General features: G+C 42.7%; 1 protein-coding gene across 1 annotated transcript in view; it reads right to left on the reverse strand.

Annotated features, from left to right (window-relative positions):
- Positions 1-2485: 2485 nt before the first annotated feature.
- LOC120052688 (liprin-beta-2-like) overlaps positions 2486-22758 on the reverse strand; it is a 32054-nt gene continuing 11781 nt past the window's right edge. Inside the window, exons 5-21 of the mRNA XM_038999745.1 lie at positions 22585-22716; positions 20752-21039; positions 20294-20386; positions 18888-18996; positions 17986-18047; positions 9644-9719; positions 9368-9492; positions 8343-8472; positions 6692-6827; positions 6410-6538; positions 4515-4665; positions 4086-4197; positions 3823-3911; positions 3530-3652; positions 3269-3394; positions 2886-3074; positions 2486-2689 (exon numbers count right to left, since the gene is read on the reverse strand). Coding sequence (XP_038855673.1) covers positions 2486-2689; positions 2886-3074; positions 3269-3394; positions 3530-3652; positions 3823-3911; positions 4086-4197; positions 4515-4665; positions 6410-6538; positions 6692-6827; positions 8343-8472; positions 9368-9492; positions 9644-9719; positions 17986-18047; positions 18888-18996; positions 20294-20386; positions 20752-21039; positions 22585-22716 — 2274 coding nt within the window. The remainder of the gene's footprint in view (positions 2690-2885; positions 3075-3268; positions 3395-3529; positions 3653-3822; positions 3912-4085; positions 4198-4514; positions 4666-6409; positions 6539-6691; positions 6828-8342; positions 8473-9367; positions 9493-9643; positions 9720-17985; positions 18048-18887; positions 18997-20293; positions 20387-20751; positions 21040-22584; positions 22717-22758) is intronic.

Consider the following 22758-nt stretch of genomic DNA (forward strand, 5'->3'; position numbering starts at 1 on the left):
TGGAAATGTGAGGCATTTTATTTTGAGATGCTTTAATACATCCTTGATGGTCAATGAAACTGATGTAAACTGCTGCAAGAGAGAGGAGAAAGAGAAAGAAAATGTACCATAGACACAGTAATTAATCCACAACATGCATTCTAGGTCTTTCTCTCCATATCCACTTACACAGAAGTGGTAACGAATTATGTTGACGATTGGTGCCGCACTAGTAAACTAGACAGCAAATAGTACGCATGGCACTACGCATCTACACAGAACTGCATAGGTCTTTGAGTTATGTAGATACTAACCAGGAAACGATGTCAAACACTTGAAATACACAATGTGTATTATATATTTATTGTAATGAGAATTAAAAGGTGGAAACATTTAGACTGAGCCTTTCATATGTAAAATACTTTATTCCTCTTTCCTTATTAAAAACTCAAATAAAAAGGGATTCCAATCCTGAGACATGCCCTTGCCTTTTTAAACCAGTAGAGGGCAGCGCTAGACCAGTCAAACAGATCACAGGACGTCATTTTTTTTCTCCTCTTTTCTTGTTTCAGACGGTCATGAACTGTTCTTTGACAGGGATATAATTGTTCACATTGAACAGACGAAGAATAACTTTTGCTGCCATGTCTACAAAATCAGTTGTGGACAAGTAGAGGAGTGAAATGATTGTATGAAGTTCGGTAAATCATGTGACATTCCTCCAACTGCTAATTATGAAATGCAAGAAAAGTCCTAATGTAGATTGCGCTGTTGAATGTTTTTCTATTTCTTTTTTGCACTTCTTTCCCAATAAAGATAACATACTGTCATCCTGTTTGTACTTTTCAAGATGTTGGTACTCTAATAGTGTCTGAAATGGTCATTCATGTTTTGTTCTTCCAATCCGACTGTTGGATACGTCTGCCTTTTTGTATTCATTTATTTTTGACATAAGGAAGTCACTCAATTTCATCATTAACGGAATAACATTTTTGATCAAAGAAGTTGCATTGATACACTGTATATATATTTTTTTTTTTACAGCCACTGATTTCCCTGTATCATAGCTGAAAAAATGGTGTGGGGTTTTGACCTAAAAATATAGTTCAGAGAGCCATCCTCCACTTCTGATCTTCACGAGGGTGAGTACACAGAGGGCTTTCTGCTGGTTTGGTTTTTGCTTCTCACAAGTTCCAAAGCAGAATCTGGTCACAGCGTTGTCTCTTTACACTGGAATAACACATATGTAGACTATACAGATGTTAAAGCATGACTTTAATGATGGACCTGAGGATACAATGAACACCATAATGTTGCAACAATACCTACTGTAGCATTTTAACTTGAGCCATAGCGTCACAAACACCATGAGGGAAAAGGACATACTGTATGATAAATAACATATCTTCAGTTCTCTGAAAAACAATGCTGAAACTCACCAGGTTGTCCTCAGAGTCTGAGCTGGAGACAGAACTGTCCTCAGTGGTTGCCTGATGGAACATTAATCAGCAATCTGAAAACTTCAGCATTCATGGCTTAGCAGTCACATGATAGTATACATGTAACAATGCTGTAAATTCAGGTGTGCATTGATGGAATAATATTTTGAAGCCGCTGTAGCATTATTATTGTTTATAATCCATGATGTGTGTTAGTGGAGTCAGCAAGAGCACTTTGCTTCAAAGAGTCAACATTGTTAAGTTTGGCCAGTACCCCTATCATCTTCCACCACTATAAATAATGCATTTAGGACTACAATTAAAATGAACTATCCAACATGCAGCATACAAAAAGCAAGCGCCTTCAAATTATTTTTTATTTTCAATATATAATTAGAGGCTAACCGAGTTGGGTATTGTGTGCAAACCTGAATTATCATGAGCACGTTGTATTTTGTGAATTTACCAGTTATTAAATAAAACACAAAATAAATCAAACAAGCTTATATAGTTTGTATTCATTTTTGTACATTGTACCATAACTCAAGAAAGGCTGTTGATAGCTAAGCTACAGTAAATCCAGCAAGGTCAGGAGGAAGGCTACAACAGTCAGTAACATAGAGGTCATGTTCTGAAGCAATGGCAGAAGACAGGAAAGTTGAATCCATCTCATTTTTCCAGGAATGCAGAGAGCGGCTTTCAAAGGGAACCATTATACAACCGTAACATTATGAATCCTCATTTAGCCGGTCAGGTCAGTCATGATTTCAACATATCCAGGTCAATTACTTGATAAGCATATCCAGTAAATAAGTAAGTAAATCCAGCTAATTATCATACAGGATGTCCAGCTAATACCCAATTAGTACATACACATCATTATATGCTCACACACTGTAGCTTGTCCAGCAAATAACCATTTGGTGATAAAATCAATGTTAGAATTTCCCCCGAATCACAAAATCAGCACCTTGATTCAGGGAGAGCGGGGGCGTGTTCACATAGGCATGTGGGGCAGGGTTAAAAGTCATAAGATTGGCAGTCATTGGCTGAGGGGAGCGTCAGTGTCAGCTTTTGGGCCCCACCTGCTCCCGCCTCTCTGGCTCTCTGTCCAGGATGGGGCTAAGGCCTCGGACCCCTGTGTACGGCCGGTGGGAAACCCCATTCATGGCTGAAAGGCCCCCACTGTCTATCGGGCAGATGTAGTCCGCCAAGTCATCCGGCCTCCTCTTCCTCAGGTGACTGAAGTGGGTGAAACCAAGCTTCTTGGGCTGAAATAATACAGGAAGACAAGAGCTTAAGCTAGGGTTCTCCTTACACAGTATGTACATTGAACAATAACTACTGTGGATTATTTCTAAAACGCAATACAAGAACATTAGGCAGATGTCATTACATGTACACAGTATTCACAGCACATTATAGGGTAATCACAGGCCCTCTTCCATGGACACACAGCAGTCGTACCCGGACTTTGGCGGCGGTAGTGAGGGGTGCATGGCCGATGGCGTTGGCATACTCCCGTTTCTCCAGAGAGGCCTGCGTCCCCACCAGGGCAGTGAAGGCGGTGGCCAGGTGTCGGCGGAGCAGGGTCTTCTGAGGGGGGATGTTCAGCAGCATGGCCAGGGTCTCAGAGCTGAACCGCAGCTCCAGAATCTAAAGTACAGGGGTAGAGGAGAGGGCTGGAGCTCACTCAGGTAGGAACACAACCATTTTTAAGTGCTGCATCTCGATTCTCCTGTCTTCTTCCAAAGTGTGTTCCTGCAGATGACAGGGGGTGTGCAGCTGCACACTTCAGAAAAGTTTGGGGAATTGGGACGCATGCATGTTCTGAGGTGCAGTCCACTCACAATGAGACCTCCATGGACCCCACTGCCCCGTAGGTTGGGTGCGTACTCAGCCAGGTCCACCGCCCGAAGCCACTCCATCACACGATGGTTGGACCATTGGATCACCTCTGAGGGAGAGGGGTTCCTCTGCCCAGGGAGAGAGCGAAATGAGAGAGTTCCTCGTTAAACAAATCTTAACTAATTTCTCATCCATCATTCCAACTTTTCCCCTTAGTCACTAATTTCCCTCCTCCCCCCACCTTAGGGTCCCTACCCTCTCACCTCCTCTCCAGGCCTTCGTCGGAGGCAGTGGGGGTTGAACTTGTTGACGTGGAGGACGTGGATAGCACACTTTATACTGAGGTGATGAAGCTGACTGGTCACCTTCAGGAAAAGCAGGTCATTCTGGGAAACAGTTTAGATACTGTAGCTCAGTAGGAAAGCTAGGGCGTATTCAATGTATGGAAACCCTTTTATATTAATTGTATATTAAATGGTGATATCAAATGTGAGCATTTACACTCAACATTTATTGTACGATTCACTTAAAAAGACATCTCATTGTTTAGCTTTACCACGGTGAGATACTGGAGCATCCTGCCATCCACTCGCCCCTCGTGGAACTGGTCCTTGTACTGAGGAAGGCCTATGTCATCCAACCATCCTGCATGTGACCAATCAGAGCTAACCACTTTAACTTCCTTTTAAACAAGGAACATTTTCCATCAAAATATCCTACAGACAATGCAGTTGACTCATTGTGCACCTCAAATACCACACTTCTGGCAATGTCTGAATATAGTAGATTTTGATAGAACAGTTTAAGTCGTAGACGTACGTGTAACCCAGATGTGGTCCAGTTCAGAGGACTTTTCCATGGCTTTAGTACTGAACCCCCTTAGAGCCAGCTGTAGTTTCTTCCTGTGTAGCGGGTGTTTGATACCCATTTCCTGTGGACACAGAAACATTTACATTAAAATAAAGTTCCCAAACACATGCAAGGTTTTACTGTGGTTTCCCAAAACCAATCAATGACTATGTTTATAAGTTCAGAACAACATGAACCTGATTCCTGCAGTGTTACATGTTCTCCAGAGAGTATTATGACAACACAGTGTCCATATCGAATCCTGCTGAGACTGAAAAGTTCTGAGTGACTGACAACCTAATTGTGACCCTGAGGCTGTCCTAATATAGACACCATACAAGCAACCATTTTGTATGTTTTTAAGTTCATCAGAGTAGCAACTCTCTCTCCCTCAATGACCTTCTCAAAGTCCTGTGGCCTTGCGGACAGGAGCGTCTGTCCGTTGTCGACCCACTGCCGGGTCAGGTTGACGTACTGGCCCAGACCATAGTCCTCCAGCCAACCACACACCTGCTCTCTGGTCCACTGGCTGAATGGAGTGTTCATATCCCTGATAGACAGAATGAGAGAAGTTAGATTAAGAATGCTTGAGAGAGAGAGAACACTGAAGCAAAACAAGGTTCTGTCTACATATATTGCATATGGCCTATTCAACATCTATACGATGTGAACAGTATGCCCTATATTGAAACGGGTGCAGTAACAAACATACGCCTAGTTTCCTGAAATGAGTCATATCTCGCACGTCACTACTTCACAGGAGAGGCATTTGAATCTAATTTATATATTTTCTCATCAAAAAGCATTTTTTGGCAGAAATGCCTTCTGGAACATGTGAACTTTTATGTGCCTTAAAAAATATTTTTTTTTACATTTCGAGCCTAGTTGGTTTATCCATGGAAAAAGACAGTAAAGGGAAAGGGGGATAACTAGTCAGGTTTACAACTGAATGCACTCAAATTAAATGTGTCTTCCACATATAACCAACTCTTTGAATCAGAGAGGTGCCGAGGGCTGCCTTAAAAATCGACATCCACGTCTTCGGCGCTTCGGAATTACCTTGTCAGCTCGGGATTCAATCCAGCAACCTTTTGGTTACTGGCCCAACGCTCCTACCCGCCAGGCTACCTGCCACTAGCCATGATTGGCTGAGAGAATGGTTGGGTTGGACATGCTGAGATGATTTAAGATTGTTCTGCCATGTTGCACTCTTCTGTCTATTACATAAGCTGCTAAATATGTGTAGGTAATCCTTTCTAAAGTGGCTTTTTTGAAAGATATCACAAAAAACTGCATAAGTGTTGCTAAGGCTCTCCACTTTCTGGAGGAACGAGTTTTGAAATCAGTGGAATGCCTGGTAAAAGCAGAGTATGATAGCTAAGGGGAAGGCGTTTGATTGCAAATGCAGAGGGAGTCAAAAAGAAAACACGGAAGGCTGTTGAATAAAAACACGTGTCTGGATTACATTTTCAAACTAAGGGCAACCATGGCATTTTTGACAAAGAGGGAGAAGCATTCATCCATGTATACGGGTAAGAGAGTCTAGCAAGCTACATTTTCAGATATTATACATTTCTAATTTTGTTAGAACGTCGTTTTCATTGCACGTTAAAGTGTACTGTTAGCTAGCTAGCTAATATTAGCTGGCTGGCTAGCTAACATTGTGTGTATAATCTGTGTAGTAATGTTTTCATATTTCAGAGCTATTTACATTGCTAGTTATAGACTAGCTAACATTGAACTTAGCTAATTTGTTAGCTTTAGCTACCTGTAGATTCATGCAGGATAGCAATGTTAAGAGTTGGGATTATGGTTCATTGATTAGCTAGCTACATGTCTAAACAAGACTCCATCCACTATGCAAGTAACCATTTCACTCTACTGTTTACACCTAACAAGCTAGAAACTAAGCAAAATCATTGTTTAGAAAGTTGCTTTTAATTCCCTGGTTTTCTAGATTTATATATATTAAATGCATGAGTTTATTGGTGTTAAAAAGGCACCAGTTATGCTATTTTTATTTAATATAAAAAACACCATTTCAAATTGTTCTACATAAGACCAAATAGAGGCGGTTGGTCACATATTGGGCACACTTTATTTGTATAGATGGTCATACTATCAACAAGCCATCTGTTGATAAGCAACTCTTTGCTAAGGTTACGGTTAGGTGTAGAATAAGTGTTAGGGTAGGGGTTAAGGTTAGTAGAAATGTTACTACATTGTTAATTCATGCCATAATCTGTTGGGGAATTAGGTGGTGTCAAGGAGTTATCCCCCAAATCCAGTCTTACCGAACAGTGCTGCCAGACTCAGGGGTCCGGGTCAGCCTTGGCCCCGCTGTGGCACGCAGCCCCCCTCTCCTAAACTGGTTTGGTTCCAGGTCCTCCCCCTGCAGACCCCCTGACTGGGTCCGCCTGATCCTAAAGGAGAGGACCGTATTTGATTTCATAGACATACTGTACATAATATTCAAGACTTGGGTGTCATTCACACCCCTAAGCTTGCCATTTTAGGTGAGGTATATGCTCAATTTACTATATATATTTTAATTTAAAAATATATATACCACTCACTTTCCCCAGAGCTTTCTGATACTGTTATTGTTCTTCAAGTGTTCTGGTGAGCCAATAGTTCGTTGACCCGACTCCGCCCCTGAAGACTGGGGTGAAAGGTCAGAGGATGAGGTGTCGTCCATTTTCTCCATCTTTCCTGTAAGAAGGGGGGAAAGATCAACAAAAAGTATCTTTATTTTCTAGTTGTGTATCTATCATTGAAACATTTAAAATCTGAAGTTTACATCTGGGCAAAGGTTCTGGTTAAATGTGAAAATGTGCAATGCAAGAATAAAAGCAATCAACTGGTTCAAAAAATTCATTTCTTTCCAGGACAGCAAAACAAATAGCTGATGTTATCTTGGTGAAAAAAGTTTCATACAGGCGGTGAACCTTCAAAAAGACTTGAATCTTAATGACTGAATTATGTTTATTGCCAATAGCCTGTGAAGAGAACTAGCACAAACATGTTAATTAACTCATAGCTAGTGGACACATATCCCAGAAATATAAGAAACATGGATGTATTGGAAATTCCAAGTTGTATGCTGTCATCTTACACAGAGCACACATTCACCCCAACAGACATTTTCCCAGTCCCCAGGTCCAGAACAAATTAAAGGAAATGTACAGCATTATACCATGAGCCATGAATGCATTACTCCCTTCCATCTTATGAGCACAAGTGAACAGCAAACCTGGTTAAATATTTTTTTATAAAGCAACATCTCACGGCACAACTTCTCTCCCCCATGTGACCTACTTGTGCACGTACAGACATGTATGTAACTGATAGATGCACATGCACGCATTGAAAAGCATTAACATGATGTGTATGTCAATTGTAAAGTATTTCGTCTGTAATGTATTTTTCGATATGTGTCGAACCCCAGTAAGACTCACTGATAGGCGCTAGGGGATTGGTAGAGCTTTGCTTTCTCATGTTTGTATTGGAGGCCTTTGGCTCTAACCGACCACCCAAAAGGAGTGAGAGCACATAGAAAGGGGTTCCAGCTGCTGGGCCTGTGCCTGTTTATGTGCACAGCACAAAATCCCACCACTGCAACCATAATATGGCACTAGTTGCAGCTGGGAGGCCAATATAGATTAATTTTGTGGGAGGATCATATACTCATGGACTTGATTCCTGCCACTCCAAAGCCCAGGGTGGAGTTGAGGTGAGTGTGGTCCGTGAGAGAGGGTGGGGTTGTGTGGACCTTGGTCATTTAGAAAGAGAAGGTGGAATTGGGGTAAGCGTGGTCTGTGAGAGAGAGGATGGGGTTGGGTTCAGTGTGGTCGCCCAGAAAGAGGGTGGGGTTCTGAACATGGTATATGTCAGGCAGTCAGGAATATCCCTGAAAACCTTTGCTCCGGCTGGGGCCTCGCCGCTATTAGCTTTGATCAAAGTGACACTATCCACTGATCAGAGTCCTGTGTATGTGCCCTGTCTCAAAGGGATGACCAGGTCTTGGTCTGATCAGCTATCTGGGGCTTTGTGCTCTGTGGTGTAGAAGGGGCCAAAACTAAGCACATATGGTTTCTCAGAGCAGGTCTGTCCACCATGCAACATAAGATAGTGAAACCTACAGTATATTCTGAGGTGAAGGTGTCTGAAGCACTAATAGACAGTGTGTGTGTGGTGGGGGGGAAATTAATGCTTCTTTAGGCTTACTTGAGTCTCCATCCTCACTCCCCTCTGGAGACCTCTGGCTCTGTGTCTCACTGCACTCTCCCTCTCCATTATGCTCTGGGAAGGAGGCCTTCACCGGCAGGGTCTGGCACCGGTTATCTACAGGCCCATTCTGGAGAACAAACAGACAAATGAAACAATTAGACCAATAGAAAATGTTTTATTTTACTTTTGATTAATTCATTTATTTTCTATAAAATTGATTGACAAGACACAAAACAATCATGTGGTCAGAAGTGTGACCCAAACACAAAGAACAGTAATGGTTAGATATGAAAGTGAAGAGTTTTGTTCACAGTAATAATACCTCAGTAGACACTTCAGCCTCTACAGGAATCACCACTACATGCTAGAGGTAGGAAAGGTGAAGAACAGTCATTAGATGACAAGGAGTTAGTGCTGTGATACAGATTGGGGAGAAAAGTGTAATGCCCTTTCTAGACAGATTCTCTCACTCTGGGCAGTAAATGGTGTCAAGTGAAAATGTCCCCACTACCTTCGATGAAGATCCATTCTGTAGGTTGTCCATACTGCTTGATAAAAGTCGGGGATGTGTCCTGATAAAAATGCATTATCATCTGATTATTCAATTCACAATGATTTATATTGTTTAGTGCAGCCCCATAGATCTCTTAAAGAAGTCCCATAAAAGGTGTTCCATTCCCAGAGTCTCACCAGAGTTCTCTTTCCTTCTGGGCTGGCAGGTGGGACACGAGCTGGGGGGATGAACTGCTGAAGGACATCTGGACCAGAGGAGAGACGGCGATGAGGACAGGGAACGAGGAATATGATGGTAGCGCCATAACCTCTAGTTCAACAGTCAGAAGACTTGTGAAAATGAGGCTTCTGAACCATATTGGGTAGGATCAAAACATGTTTTAATCCAAAGACACTTTCTACCTTCATATTGTGCTGATACTGAAAACTGGAGTAATTGTCAGTGTATGCTTGGGGCTGAGAAAACTATTTTTTTCCCCTATCTGAACATTCCCCTTCCTCTGACCCACCTCAGTCTTTTTGTTCTCAGGGAGTACACTGGGAGGAACTGTCCTCATCACCACTCCATGCTCCCGTTCCTCACTGCTGCTCGATGGAGTACTCTCATTGGATATTGAGAGGATAGTGGGTGGAGCTATCAGAGAAAGAGTGTCATAATGAAAATGTTCTGCTTTCTCTAGTTCATTATACATTTGAATGTAAGGAATGTTTTACCCTTTTGGTGGCTTTTCATTAAAACAATCAATAACTAGAGTAGTACAATGTATGGTAGGGGAGATTGTTACCTTGTCTTGGGGTCACAACATCTCTGAATTGTCTGCACTGGACTAAGAGCAGTGTTAGCTCCTCAATACGCCGGTCCTGTAACAGGGAGATGAATCCATACAGTACCTTGCAAAAGTATTTCTTCACATTTTGTGATACATGGGATTAAAATTAATTTAAATTGTCAATCTACACGAAACACTAAATGCCAAAGTGGAAGAAAAAAAATTAGAAGTAAAACATTGTTGTGTAAGTGTTCAGCTCCGAGTCGAAACATGTTAGAAACACCTTTTGCATTGATTACAGCTGTGAGTTTTGGGTAAATCTAAGAGCTTTGCAAAACTGGATTGGGACATATGTCCATTATTTTGCAATAACCATTGTCACTTCCTGTTGAACACGAAACGAGGGAGAGCTCAGTTGTGTTGTTTTGAAAGTGTATTGGAAAGTTTTAGTAGCTAGCTAACATTTTAGTTTGGATCTCACGACGCAGCTGGCATCAGTTGCTGGGACTGCTAGTCTCAGCAATGATCCTGCCCAACTAAGGCTGCTAGACTGCTAGTCTCAGCAGTGATCCTGCCAACTAAGGCCGGGTCTGAAGATCTATTTACCTAGCTGCCTATCAAGCAAGCAGGGTATTCTTGAGGGCTTGAATGCAGTCCGCGACGCGGTTAGCCATTGTAGGCTGTGACAGAGGATTGTCCCGGGTTTGTGGCTGTCTAGATCCCTGCTGTTTATCATGTTCAATCTTCCCTGTGACCTGCCTTGTTTGGAACTGTGAGGAGTAACAGCGTAGCCTACGTTGCTAGCTACCATGACAAAGACCAAAGCCTGTGTGAGCACCGTTGAGGACAGTGGTGTCCATCACACGTGAAGGATCTTTTAAAACAAACGAGTTCTAAAAGCAGTCGTTGAAACAAGAAAACTGGGTTGTGTTTTGTCAAATTCTGGTGGACCCAACCCTGAAGCACTGGGGTGGCAGCATCATGTTGTGGGTGTGCTTTGCTGCAGGAGGGACTGGTGCACTTCACAAAATCGATGGCATCATGAGGAAGGGAAAATTATGTGGATATATTGAAGCAACATCAAGACATCAGTCAGGAAGTTAAAGCTTGGTCGCAAATGGGGTCTTCCAAATGGACAATGACTCCAAGCATATTACCAAAGTCGTGGCAAAAAGGGTTACTGACAACAAATTCAAGGTATTGGAGTGACCATCACAAAGCCCTGACCTCAATCCTATAGAAGATTTGTGGACAGAACTGAAAAAGCGTGTGCAAGCAAGGAGGCCTACAAACCTGACTCAGTTACACCAGCTCTGTCAGGAGGAATGGGCCAAAATTCACCCAACTTAGTGGGAAGCTTGTGGAAGGCTACCTGAAACGTTTGACTCAAGTTAAGCAATGTTAAACGCAATGCTACCAATTACTAATTGACTGTATGTAAACTTCTGACCCACTTGGAATGTGATGAAAGAAATAGAAGCTGAAATAAAATCACTCTACTATTATTCTGACATTTCACAGTGATAAAATAAAGTGGTGATCCTAACTGACCTAAAACAGGGATTTTTTACTAGGATTAAATGTCAGGAATTGTGAAAAACTGAGTTTAAATGTATTTGGCTAAGGTGTTTGTAAACTTCAACTGTATATATATATCTTCCTCCACAGGGACTATCCTGAAGCTGTGCGCCAGAAGAGGAAAAAACTTATCCCAGCCATGAAAGCTGCCAGAGCACTTGGAGACGTTGCTTACATCCACTATGACAGGCTCATTGTCCACCTTCCCTCCCAGAAGCCTGGAAGGGATGAGAGCCAAGCCTATGGGTTCGTAGCTTCAACTCTGCAGCACACACACACCTCAATTTATTAATGGACTGCTGAATGTATATTTTTTTCTCTTGCTTAGATAATTAATTTGATGATAGCGCAGTAGCAATACAAGGAAAAAACATATAAAGAAGAGACAAATGCTCATGGGGGATATGTTGCTGTATATACAGTGCCTTCAAAAAGTTCAGACCCCTTGACTTTCACATTTTGTGACGTTACATCCTTATTCTTAAACGGATTAAATTGTTTCAATCTACACACACACAATACCCCATAATGACAAAGCAAAAACAGTTTAAAAAATAAGTCACATTTACATAAGTATTTAGGCCCTTTACTCAATACTTTGTCGAAGCACCTTTGACAGCGATTATAGCATTGACTGTTCTTGGGTATTCACGCTACAAGCTTGGCACATCTTTGTATGTAGATCCTCTCAAGCGCTGTCAGGTTGGATGGGGAGCGTCGCTTCACAGCTATTTTCAGGTCTCTCTAGAGATGTTCGATCTGGTTCAAGTCTGCACTCTTTTGGGTAACTCCAAGCCGGCGGTTGTGCCTTTTACTAAGAAGTGGATTCCTTCTGGCCACTCTACCGCCTGATTGGTGGAGTGCTGCAGAGATGGGAGAACCTTCCAGAAGGACAACCATCTCCACAGAGGAACTGTGATGCTCGGTCAGAGTGATCATCGGGATCTTGGTCACCTCCCTGACAAAGGCCCTTCTCCCCCAATTGCTCAGTTTGGTCGGGTGGCCAGCTCTAGGAAAAGTCTTGGTGGTTCCAAACGTCTTCCATTTAGGGACCTTCAATGCTGCAGAAATGTTTTGGTACCCTTCCCCAGATTTGTGCCTTGACACAATCCTGTCTCGGAGCTCTAGAGACAATTCCGTTGACCTCATTGCTTGTTTTTTGCTCTGACATGACAACTGTGGAACGTTATATAGACAGGTGTCTGCCTTTCCAAATCATGTCCAATCAAGTGAATTTACCACAGGTGGACTCCAATCAACTTGAAGAAACATCAAGGATGATCAATGGAAACAGGATATACCTGAGCTCAATTTCGAGTCTCATACCAAAGGGTCTGAATACGGTATAACTGTTAATTTTTGTAAAAATGTCTAAAAACCTGTTTTTTGCTTTGTCATTATGGGGTATTGTGTATAGATTTGAGTAAAAACATTGAGGGATCTGAATGGAGCAAAGTACAGAGAGATCCTTGATGAAAACCTGCTCCAGAGAACTCAGGACCTCAGATTGGGGTAAAAGAGACATTAAAGCTAAAAGAAACATTCAATGTCGGATTGGTTATTGTTACCCAGCTACCAATCACTGCCCTTTATGAGGCTTTTGATAAGCTCTGTGGTCTTTGTAGTGGAATCTGTGCTTGAAACTCAACACTTGACTGTGGGACCTTAAAATGTTGTATGGGGGACAGTTAGTCATTCAAAACTCCAGTCAACCCCTATTATTTCAGGGTTAGGTAATTTATGTGATTTGTTAGGCCATATTTTACTCCTGAACTAATTTAGGCTTATCTAAACAAAAAGGGGCTGAATACTTATGCAACAGTCTTAGTTAAGTAAAAAAAAAAAAAAGATATATAGTATATCTATATAAAATAATTAATCCACTTTGACATTAGCGTATTTTCTCTAGATAGACATTGCTACTTTAATGCAGGCAAACTTAAAATCAGTTTTACCAAATTGTCACGTGCAAAAAATTAAAATAAATCCTTGACCACCTTTACTCCACACAGAGATGCATACAAAGCTCTCCCCCGCCCTCCATTTGGCAAATCTGACCATAATTCTATCCTTCTGATTACAAGCAAAAACAAAAGCAGGAAGTACCAGTGACTCGCTCAATACGGAAGTGGTCAGATGACGCGGATGCTAGACTACAGGACTGTTTTGCTAGCACAGACTGGAATGTGTTCCGAGATTCATCCAATGGCATTGACAAACACACCACCTCAGTCATCGGCTTCATCAATAAGTGCATCGATAATGTCGTCCCCAGTGACTGTACGTACATATCCCAACCAGAAGCCATGGATTACAGGCAACATCCGCATCGAGCTAAAGGCTAGAGCTGCTGCTTTCAAGGACTAATCCATACGCTTATAAGAAATCCCGCTATGCCCTCAGAGAACCATCAAACAAGCAAAGCATTAACACCCTCTTAAGTTTGAATCCTACTACACCGGCTCTGACGCTCGTCGGATGTGGCAGGGCTTAAACTATTACGGACTACAAAAAGGAAACCCAAACGCGAGCTGCCCAGTGACACGAGCCTAACAGACGAGCTGCATGCCTTTTATGCTCGCTTCAAGTTAAGCAACACTGAAGCCTGCACAAGAGCACCAGCTGTTCTGGATGGCTATGTGATAATGCTCTCTGTAGCCTATGGAAACAAAACCTTTAAAAACAGGTCAATATTCACATAGCAGCTGGGCCAGACGGATTACCAGGACGTGTACTCAAAGCATGCGTGCACCAACTGTCAAGTGTCTTCACTGACATTTTTCAACCTCTCCCTGACTGAGTCTCTAATACATTTCAAGCAGACCACCATAGTCCCTGTGCCCAAGGAAGTGAAGGTAACCTGCCTAAATGATTACCGCCCCGTGGCACTCACATCGGTAGCCATGAAATGCTTTGACAGGTTGGTCATGCTCACATCAACAGCATCCTCCCGGACACCCTAGACCCACTCCAATTTGCATCATCTGTTGGGGCAATCTCAATCGCACTCCACACTGTCCTTTCTCCCGTGAACAAAAGGAACACCTATGCGAGAATGCTGTTCATTGACTACAGCTCAGTGTTCAACACCATAGTGTCCACAAAGCTAAGGACTCTGGGACTAAACACCTCCCTCTACAACTGGATCCTGGACTTCCTGACAGGTCACCCCAGGTGGTAAGAGTAGGCAACAACACGTCTGCCACGCTGATCCTTAACACTGGGGCCCCACAGGGGTGTGTACTTAGTCCCCTCCTGTATTCCCTGTTCACCCACGACTGTGGCCAAACACGACTCCAACACCATCATTAAGTTTGCTGATGACAACAGTGGTAGGCCTGATCACCAACAAGATGGCCTATAGGGAGCTGGTCAGAGAACTGGCAGTGTGGTGCCAGGACATCAACTGCTCCCTCAATGTGAGCAAGACTAAGGAGCTGATCGTGGACTACAGGAAAGGGCATGCTGAACAGGCCTCCATTAACATCAACAGGGCTGTAATGGAGCGGGTTGAGAGTTAAGTTCCTTGGTGTCCACATTACCAACAAACTGTCATGGTCCAAACATACCAAGACAGTCGAAGAGGGCACGACAAACCTATTCCCCCTCAGGAGACTGAAAAGATTTGGCATGGGTCCCCAGATCCTAAACAGGTTCTACAGCTGCACCAGAGAGCATCCTGACTGGTTGCATCACCGCCTGGTATAGCAACTGCTCGGTAAGGTGCTATAGATGGTAATACGAACGGCCCAGTACATGGGGCCAAGCTTCCTGCCATCCAGGACCTATATAAATAGGCGGTCTCCGAGGAAAGCCCATAAAATTGTCAGAGACTCCAGTCTCCTAAGTTAACCTGTTGAGGACAGAGGGCGCTGTTTTCACTTTGGGGGAAAATCGTGCCCAATTTAAACGGCCTCGTACTCAATTCTTGCTCGTACAATATGCATATTATTATTACTATTGGATAGAAAACACTCTAGTTTCTAAAACCGTTTGAATTATATCTGTGAGTAAAACAGAACTCCTTTTGCAGCAAACTTCCTGACAGGAAGTGGAAAATCTGAAATCGATGCACTGTTCTAGGGCCTGCCTATTAAAGTCCTTGATATTTATTAGTTTAGATGCACTTCATACGTCTTCCACTAGATGTCGACAAGCAGTGAGAGAAGAAATTGAGTGTGTAACTTGATCTGGGGTCGAATAATAGCTCTTGGCATGACGTGTCACCAGTTTCCTGGAGAGCGCGAGCAGGGACCTGGATTTGCCTTCTGATAAGCTGTCGTTATGGACGACTAATATCTCCGGCTTTGATTTTATTTGATACATGTGACAATATCATCGTAAAGTATGTTTTTTCAATATAGTTTAATCAGATTATTGAAATTTTTTCGGGAGTTTTGCCGTGTTCCGTTCTCCGAGTTTTTGACGATGGAGAGATTCGCGCCACTTGGCAAATGTGCTTGCTAAATCGAGAGGGAAAAAGGCCGTTCTAAAACCAAACAACGATTGTTCTGGACAAAGGACCCCTTGTACAACATTCTGATGGAAGATCAGCAAAAGTAGGACCCATTTTATGATGTCATTTCATATATCTGTCGTACATCTGTCGTACTAGTAGTTTGCGGACAGGTTTTGGGCACGCTCTCGCCATAACGTAAACTGCATATCGTAATGAAGTTATTTTTAGAATTCTAACACGGCGATTGCATTAAGAACTAGTGTATCTATCATTTCCTATACAACATGTATTTTTTAGTTATGTTTATGAATAGTTATTTGGTCAGAATATGTGTGTCAGAAAAAGTGTCAGAAAAATATCCGGACGTTGTGGGAAAAAGATGCTACGTTAGCACAATGTATAACCACTGATTTCAGCTGTAAATATGCACATTTTCGAACAAAACATAATTGTATGTATAACCTGATGTTATAGGACTCATCTGATGAAGGTTTATGAAGGTTAGTGAAAATGAATATCTTTTGCTGGTTTATTCGCTATCGCGCCTATTGCTATCGCTAACGTGCCTTGATGAATGAATGCGGTAGTGTGGTAGGCTATTGTAGTAAGCTAATATAATGCTATATTGTGTTTTCACTGTAAAACACTTAAAAATCTGAAATATTGACTGGATTCACAAGATGTTTGTCTTTAATTTGCTGTACACCATCGATTTTTCAGAAATGTTTTATGATGAGTATTTAGGTATTTGACGTTGGTGTCTGTAATTACTCTGGCTGCTTCGGTCCTATTTGTGACGGTAGCTGTGATGGTAGCTGCAATGTAAAACTGATTTATACCTCAAATATGCACATTTTTCGAACAAAACATAGATTTATTGTATAACATGTTATAAGACTGTTATCTGGTGAAGTTGTTTCTTGGTTAGTTTGGTTGGTTCTTGGTTAGTTAGGTTGGCTTTGTGCATGCTACCTGTGCTGTGAAAAATGTCTGTCCTTTTTTGTATTTGGTGGTGAGCTAACATAAATATATGTGGTGTTTTCGCTGTAAAACATTTTAAAAATCTGACATGTTGGCTGGATTCACAAGATGTGTATCTTTCATTTGCTGTATTGGACTTGTTAATGTGTGAAAGTTAAATATTTCTAAAAAATATCTTTTGAATTTCGCGCTCTGCCTTTTCAGTGGAATGTGGGAGGAGTTCCGCTAGCGGAACGCCAGAGCCAGACAGGTTAAAGACTGTTTTCTCTGCTATCGTACGACAAGCGGTACCGGAGCGCCAAGTCTAGGACCAAAAGGCTCCTCAACAGCTTCTACCCCCAAGCCATTAGACTGCTTTACAATTCATAAAAAAATCGCCACCGGACAATTTACATTGAACCCCCCCTCCCCCTTGTACACTGATGCTACTCGCTGTTTGTTTGTTACCTATGCATAGTCACTTCGCCTCCACCTACATGTACAGATTACCTCAACTAGCCTGTACCCTGAATCGGTACCCCCGCTATATAGCCTCATTATTGTTATTGTGTTACTTTTTATTTTAGTCTACTTGGTAAATATTTTCTTCTGCTTGATCTGCACTGTTGGTTAAGGGCTTGTAAGTAAGCATTCCACTGTAAAGTCCTCACTTGTTTTCGGCGCATGTGGCAAATAAAGTTTGAATTAATCGATTTTATTCCCACTTTAAACACAAAATGTGAAATAATCCAAGTGGTCTGAATACTTTAGCAAGGCACTGTAAATGGTTCTCTCCATACACTTTTAACATAAGAGTTGAGAAGTGTGGAGTGTGACATGGGAACAGCTGGAAATCAGAGTAGTGGTAACAGAGTGTGTGTGTGTGTGTTTTGAAGTGGTGCCAGTACCCTGGTCTAGTTTCTCTTAATGGATCAAACTCCAAAATTAGGTCGGGCATATTCAGGACTCATTAATTGTGGCTTTGCCTAAAATGGATGGCTGTGGAGAGAGCGAGCGAGCATGAGGCACATTTGTTTCAAGAGCCAAGATTCCACCCGTGCATGCAACTGTAAGAGTACAAAAGCCCTACTGTGCCATTAATGCCTGTGGGTGGTGCTACTGATGAGCGGATACATACACCATCGGCTTTCCAACAGCCCCTGCCATCCAAACAGTAATGATGGTTGTGCTGTGTATGCCAACACCGCTTAACGTAGACAATGGTACTCAACTATATACAAAGCAATGGGATCACACTGTTCAATGTTATATTTTGTGATGTATGCCAAATTACATCTCACTACTGGACCAAGAGAGAAAAACATACATTTATCGTAACTTTTGACAGCCGCCTACTCACCTTTTCATCATTGGCAACCAGCAGTGTCTCCATCCCCGTCTTTAACCTTTGGAGCTCCTGGTCTGTAGAAAGGAGTCATACTGCAGTTGCCAGCATGTATGCAGTACCATAATATGACAATGTATTTGCAATCTTTCATTTAAGAATATGTAAAATAGATGGCGCAGAACCTTTCTCAGATGGAAAAGGTCTCATCTAGCCAGGGAAAGTCAACAGTATGAGCTAGAGGTCCATACAATAAAGTAGAAATGAAGCAGAGAAAGTTGACAGGCAGCCATGTGCAATGGAAAAGACATCTTCTGAAAATGAAACTTACTCAACTACAGTATACCACTAGTAGCAAGAGCACAATGCCATATCAAGGTTATGGTACTGGACACCAGTTGGCTGACATTGACAGATCAAGAGTTCCTTCCCAGTGGAAATTCTGTATTCTGATCAGTGATTCAATATACTCAGTTGAAGAAATGTGAGCTCATTAAAATGTTGCCAGACAGAGGACGCCAAGGTCCATTCCTGGGTTTGATTTTCTTGGAGCCCCACAACAGGGTATGCAAGACAGTGTGAAAGGAGTGCATTTAGAGAAGGGATAAGATGGTGAGGTTGAAAGAAATGTGTTAAAGTTGTTAAATAGTGTTAAGGCTTACGCTTGTTGTTGAGCCTTCTCCTGTACATATCCTCTAACAGTGGAAATTATGCAATGTGGAGAGAGAGAACCATTGTTAGACACCACTCACATGCAGGCACACCTTTTGCTACCACTGTTGCAGCATGTTATTGATCCATGACTGACAAAAACCTGTTGACTAGTCACCAAGAAAGGACTCATTGCTCCTTCATTACAGAATAAACCCTGTATTAAAGTTACGCAGTTTGGAAGAAGCGTTTGTTTGGGTGCTTACCTCTCTCTGATGTCTCAGTGGACAGTGGTCTGGCCAGGAGCTGTGTGTGCAGGCTGTCTATCTCAGCATTCTTACTGAGCAGGAGCTGCTGGAGGTCTGATAGCTCTGCCTGTGTGATTGAGGGGCGGGGGGGGGGGAATCAGGAGCATGCATAAGCTAAAACACACTTATGCTCTCAGAAAGACAACATACTAGCCTCCCGGGTGGCGCAGTGGTCTAGGGCACTAGTGCTAGCTGCGCCACCAGAGTCTCTGGGTTCGCGCCCAGGCTCTGTCGCAGCCGGGAGGTCCGTGGGGCGACGCACAATTGGCATAGTGTCGTCCGGGTTAGGGAGGGTTTGGCCGGTAGGGATATCCTTGTGTCATCGCGCTCCAGTGACTCCTGTGGCGGGCCGGGCGCAGTGCGTGCTAGCCAAGGGGGCCAGGTACACGGTGTTTCCTCCGACACATTGGTGCGGCTGGCTTCCGGGTTGGAGGCGTGCTGTGTTAAGAAGCAGTGCGGCTTGGTTGGGTTGTGCTTCGGAGGACGCATGGCTTTCGACCTTCGTCTCTCCCGAGCCCGTACGGGAGTTGTAGCGATGAGACAAGATAGTAATTACTAGCGATTGGATACCACGAAAATTGGGGAGAAAATGGGATAAAACATTTTTTTTAAACAAAAGACAACATACTGACACAGTTTAAGTCAACACATTCATAACATAATCCTCATACAACTGTTGGAGACTAAGTCAAATCAATGTTTATTGGTGGTGTAAACTGTTTAGCAGATGTTATAGCAGGTACAGCAAAATGCTTATAAATACACACTCAAGCTGATATTTATATGATTTGTCTGGTTCATCTTTCCAGAGCAGGCTATATGTTTATATAGGGCAGACTGAAGTTCATAGTAACACAACCACAACCAACATGACCATATATAGCCTGATAATAGTCAAAAATGTGTTAGACTAGCAGTGATTAAAGTTAAAATACATATGAACAAAAAGGAGATTCATGTCTGTCCCGAGTGAAAGTAAAAAGTACCTCAATGAAGAAGTTCAGGAAAAGGTGAAATTGAGGGGTGGAGAGTGCAGGGGAGTGAAAGAGTGAGCAAAAGAGAGCCAGGTAGAGAGCCTGCGAGGTATGGCAATGGGGTGTGTTAACCAAGGCATTGTTAACCGCCAAGAGAAACCACCAAGGGACTGTGCTACCATTTAAATCTATTTCTACAAAGAAAATGGTCAGCAGATTTGTAAAGAAAATAAGCTTTTGTGAATGACTTTTGTGTCTGTATGACTCATCTAACTGGGCAGAAAAGCAGATTGGACAGAGTTTAGGAAAACTGCAGTTAGCAGAGGAATCTGGGCACTACTAATACAGTCTAGACATAACAGGAGGTAGGCTAACGTATGTTTGTTATACCTTTGCTGCTTTGAGTCTCCTCTCATACTGGGACTTCTGGTCTTCAAGATGGTCTACTTTCTCCTTGAGAAGTCTGAGCTCTTGAAGTATGACCTGGGGACATTGATAAGAGGATATACAACTTGTAAATGTCATTGTCACAAATGTACATCAACAGATAATGGATTGTTTTAATAGTCTGGAGACTGTCAATTAGTCCATGAGTTCTATCTGCTAACTATACTCACAATGAAATGCCTCTTAAAAAAATGATGCAGTACTGTGCATGGATCAACCCCCTTATCTACACACTAAATGGGATTGCATTGGGTCTCATGAACTATGCATGTGCAAGTTGTGATGAGGGGTTCCTTAGTGCAAGCACAGATCTAAGTGTCAGAGCCTTGGGATCATACCATACACAGTGATGGACAACTACATGCTTAGGATCAAAGGTCATGCAGACATTCTCTGCCTACACTCTCTCTTCCACAGCAGCACTGCTCCTCAGAAGTACTGGAGCTATTCTCCACGCCTGAAAATAGGATCACGTCAGGAGGCTCCTCCAGCCCACTGTCGTGTACCTCCTCTGGGCTACCATCACAGGCGAGCCCCTGGTCTGGGTTTTGGGCATCCGTGGACCCAGTGTCGCAGGCCTTCTGTAGGCTGCTGTCAGCCTGGCCTGTTTTCTCCCGGATCCTGCAATTGATCTCCTGCTGAAACCTACACATCTGCTCCTGCAGCTCACTAATCAAGTTTACGACACTCTGACACACAAAGGGAAGAGAGAAATAAGGAAAATTAAAATAAACAAACACAGAATGAGAGGAAGAATGAAAAAAGGGAAGGACTGTGTGGAGTTCCAAAAACTATATACTACTAACCATTTTTTTTACACCCATTTAGTTAATAAATTAACAAATGGAATGTTTAAAGCCATGCACTGTTTTGGGTTTATATGTCTGAGTGAACCACAATGAGAAACACAGCTCTGTGAGGTCTAAACACACTCTGGGCCTGTGAAGTAGTTTTGTCAGGGTAAATATGCTTATGCCCTACTGGAGTGAGAACAAGAGGTACCTAATCTCACACACGTGTATGCTACTGCCACATGAAAGAAACAGTCTAGTCCATTAGAGCAAGGCATGTTCTCATACTTAGAGCGTAAACAACCATAGAGCTATGCCTGGACTGTGGAAGTATCACATGGTGTCCAGTATAGAGGATATGACAGATATATGGAGAGCTGTCCACAGCTATATATAACCATGAGCTTAGTGACTGCTCCAGAGCAGGGAGGCCTCCAAAGTGAGAGTGTCAATGTGTGTGCGTATTCACATGCATGCTTGAATGGTCACACATGGCACATCAGTGGATTGTTCAAAGCAGAAGTTTCATTCTCTCCAGAAGGCTGTCATAGGGAAGGCAGTGTGTGTACATGACCAGAGCAGAAAGACTATTGCACCACATGTCCTTAAATTACTAAACCTACTGAATATCCTCTACATTACAAACCACAGGTATGGATAATTTCCTGTCTAAAGTGTTATGCTACTCGGTCTTGAAAGGGGTGGGGTTTCCTCATTTAACACCTTCCTCTGCAGCTCACACAATAGGCCAGTCATGATTTCAACAACATCAGGACTTTAGACTGAAACGTAAAACCTGTCGCCGAGTTAAAGTCTACTCACCCTCAGGTTTACCCAGTCATCCATCATGCCAGCACGGCTTCACATAGTATGGATGTGCTCTGGGGCACAAAGGCTCATTGACAAGCCATGTTTTGCACTAGTTCTGAGGAAAATGTTGGACCTTACCTTCATGTGGTGATGGTGTAGGTAACCCAACATACCATATGGGCTTAAGTAAACATACATTTCAGGTTGAACTAAAAACAGAGCTAGGACTCCTTGGAGAGAAGTTTAATTCCTAGGTAGTCCAGGAAGAGGGTAGAATACATTTTACTCTTTAAAAGTATGTTTGTCATAAAGTCAGCTGCTGAATACATGGTTGGGTCTCCCAAAACATGAACAGGACTTCTACATGCACTCCTGTCATTTCCTGGTAAAGCTCACTTCACTAAACAGATATGTCACAAGGGACGTGAAACAAACCCCCTTAGAAAGAGTCCTGACAGAATTCAACTTCCCTATACTTGTTTAAGCGCAACAGTCTAAAAACAAATAAAAACCTGTCAGTTGTTGTAATCACAGACATGCTAGTCTGTCTCAGGGACTCAACTCTGACCGCCTCAGTCATACCTAAGTTTAGTATTACTCATCACCCCTCCTTATGTGTGTGTGTGTCCTTACCTCTGCTTTGTGCTGCCTCTCAACTCCATGAATCTGTTTCTCCTCCATGTCCACTAGCTTCAGTTTCAGGTAGGACACCTCTCCCATCAGATCCAACTTCTGACTCTCCAGTGACGTCCTGCTAAGGAGCTCCTGCCACCAAGGGAGACACACGTGTTAATACACCAATCATGC

Source organism: Salvelinus namaycush, chromosome 1, assembly GCF_016432855.1.
Source record: "Salvelinus namaycush isolate Seneca chromosome 1, SaNama_1.0, whole genome shotgun sequence".
In the NCBI taxonomy this organism is placed as follows: domain Eukaryota; kingdom Metazoa; phylum Chordata; class Actinopteri; order Salmoniformes; family Salmonidae; genus Salvelinus; species Salvelinus namaycush.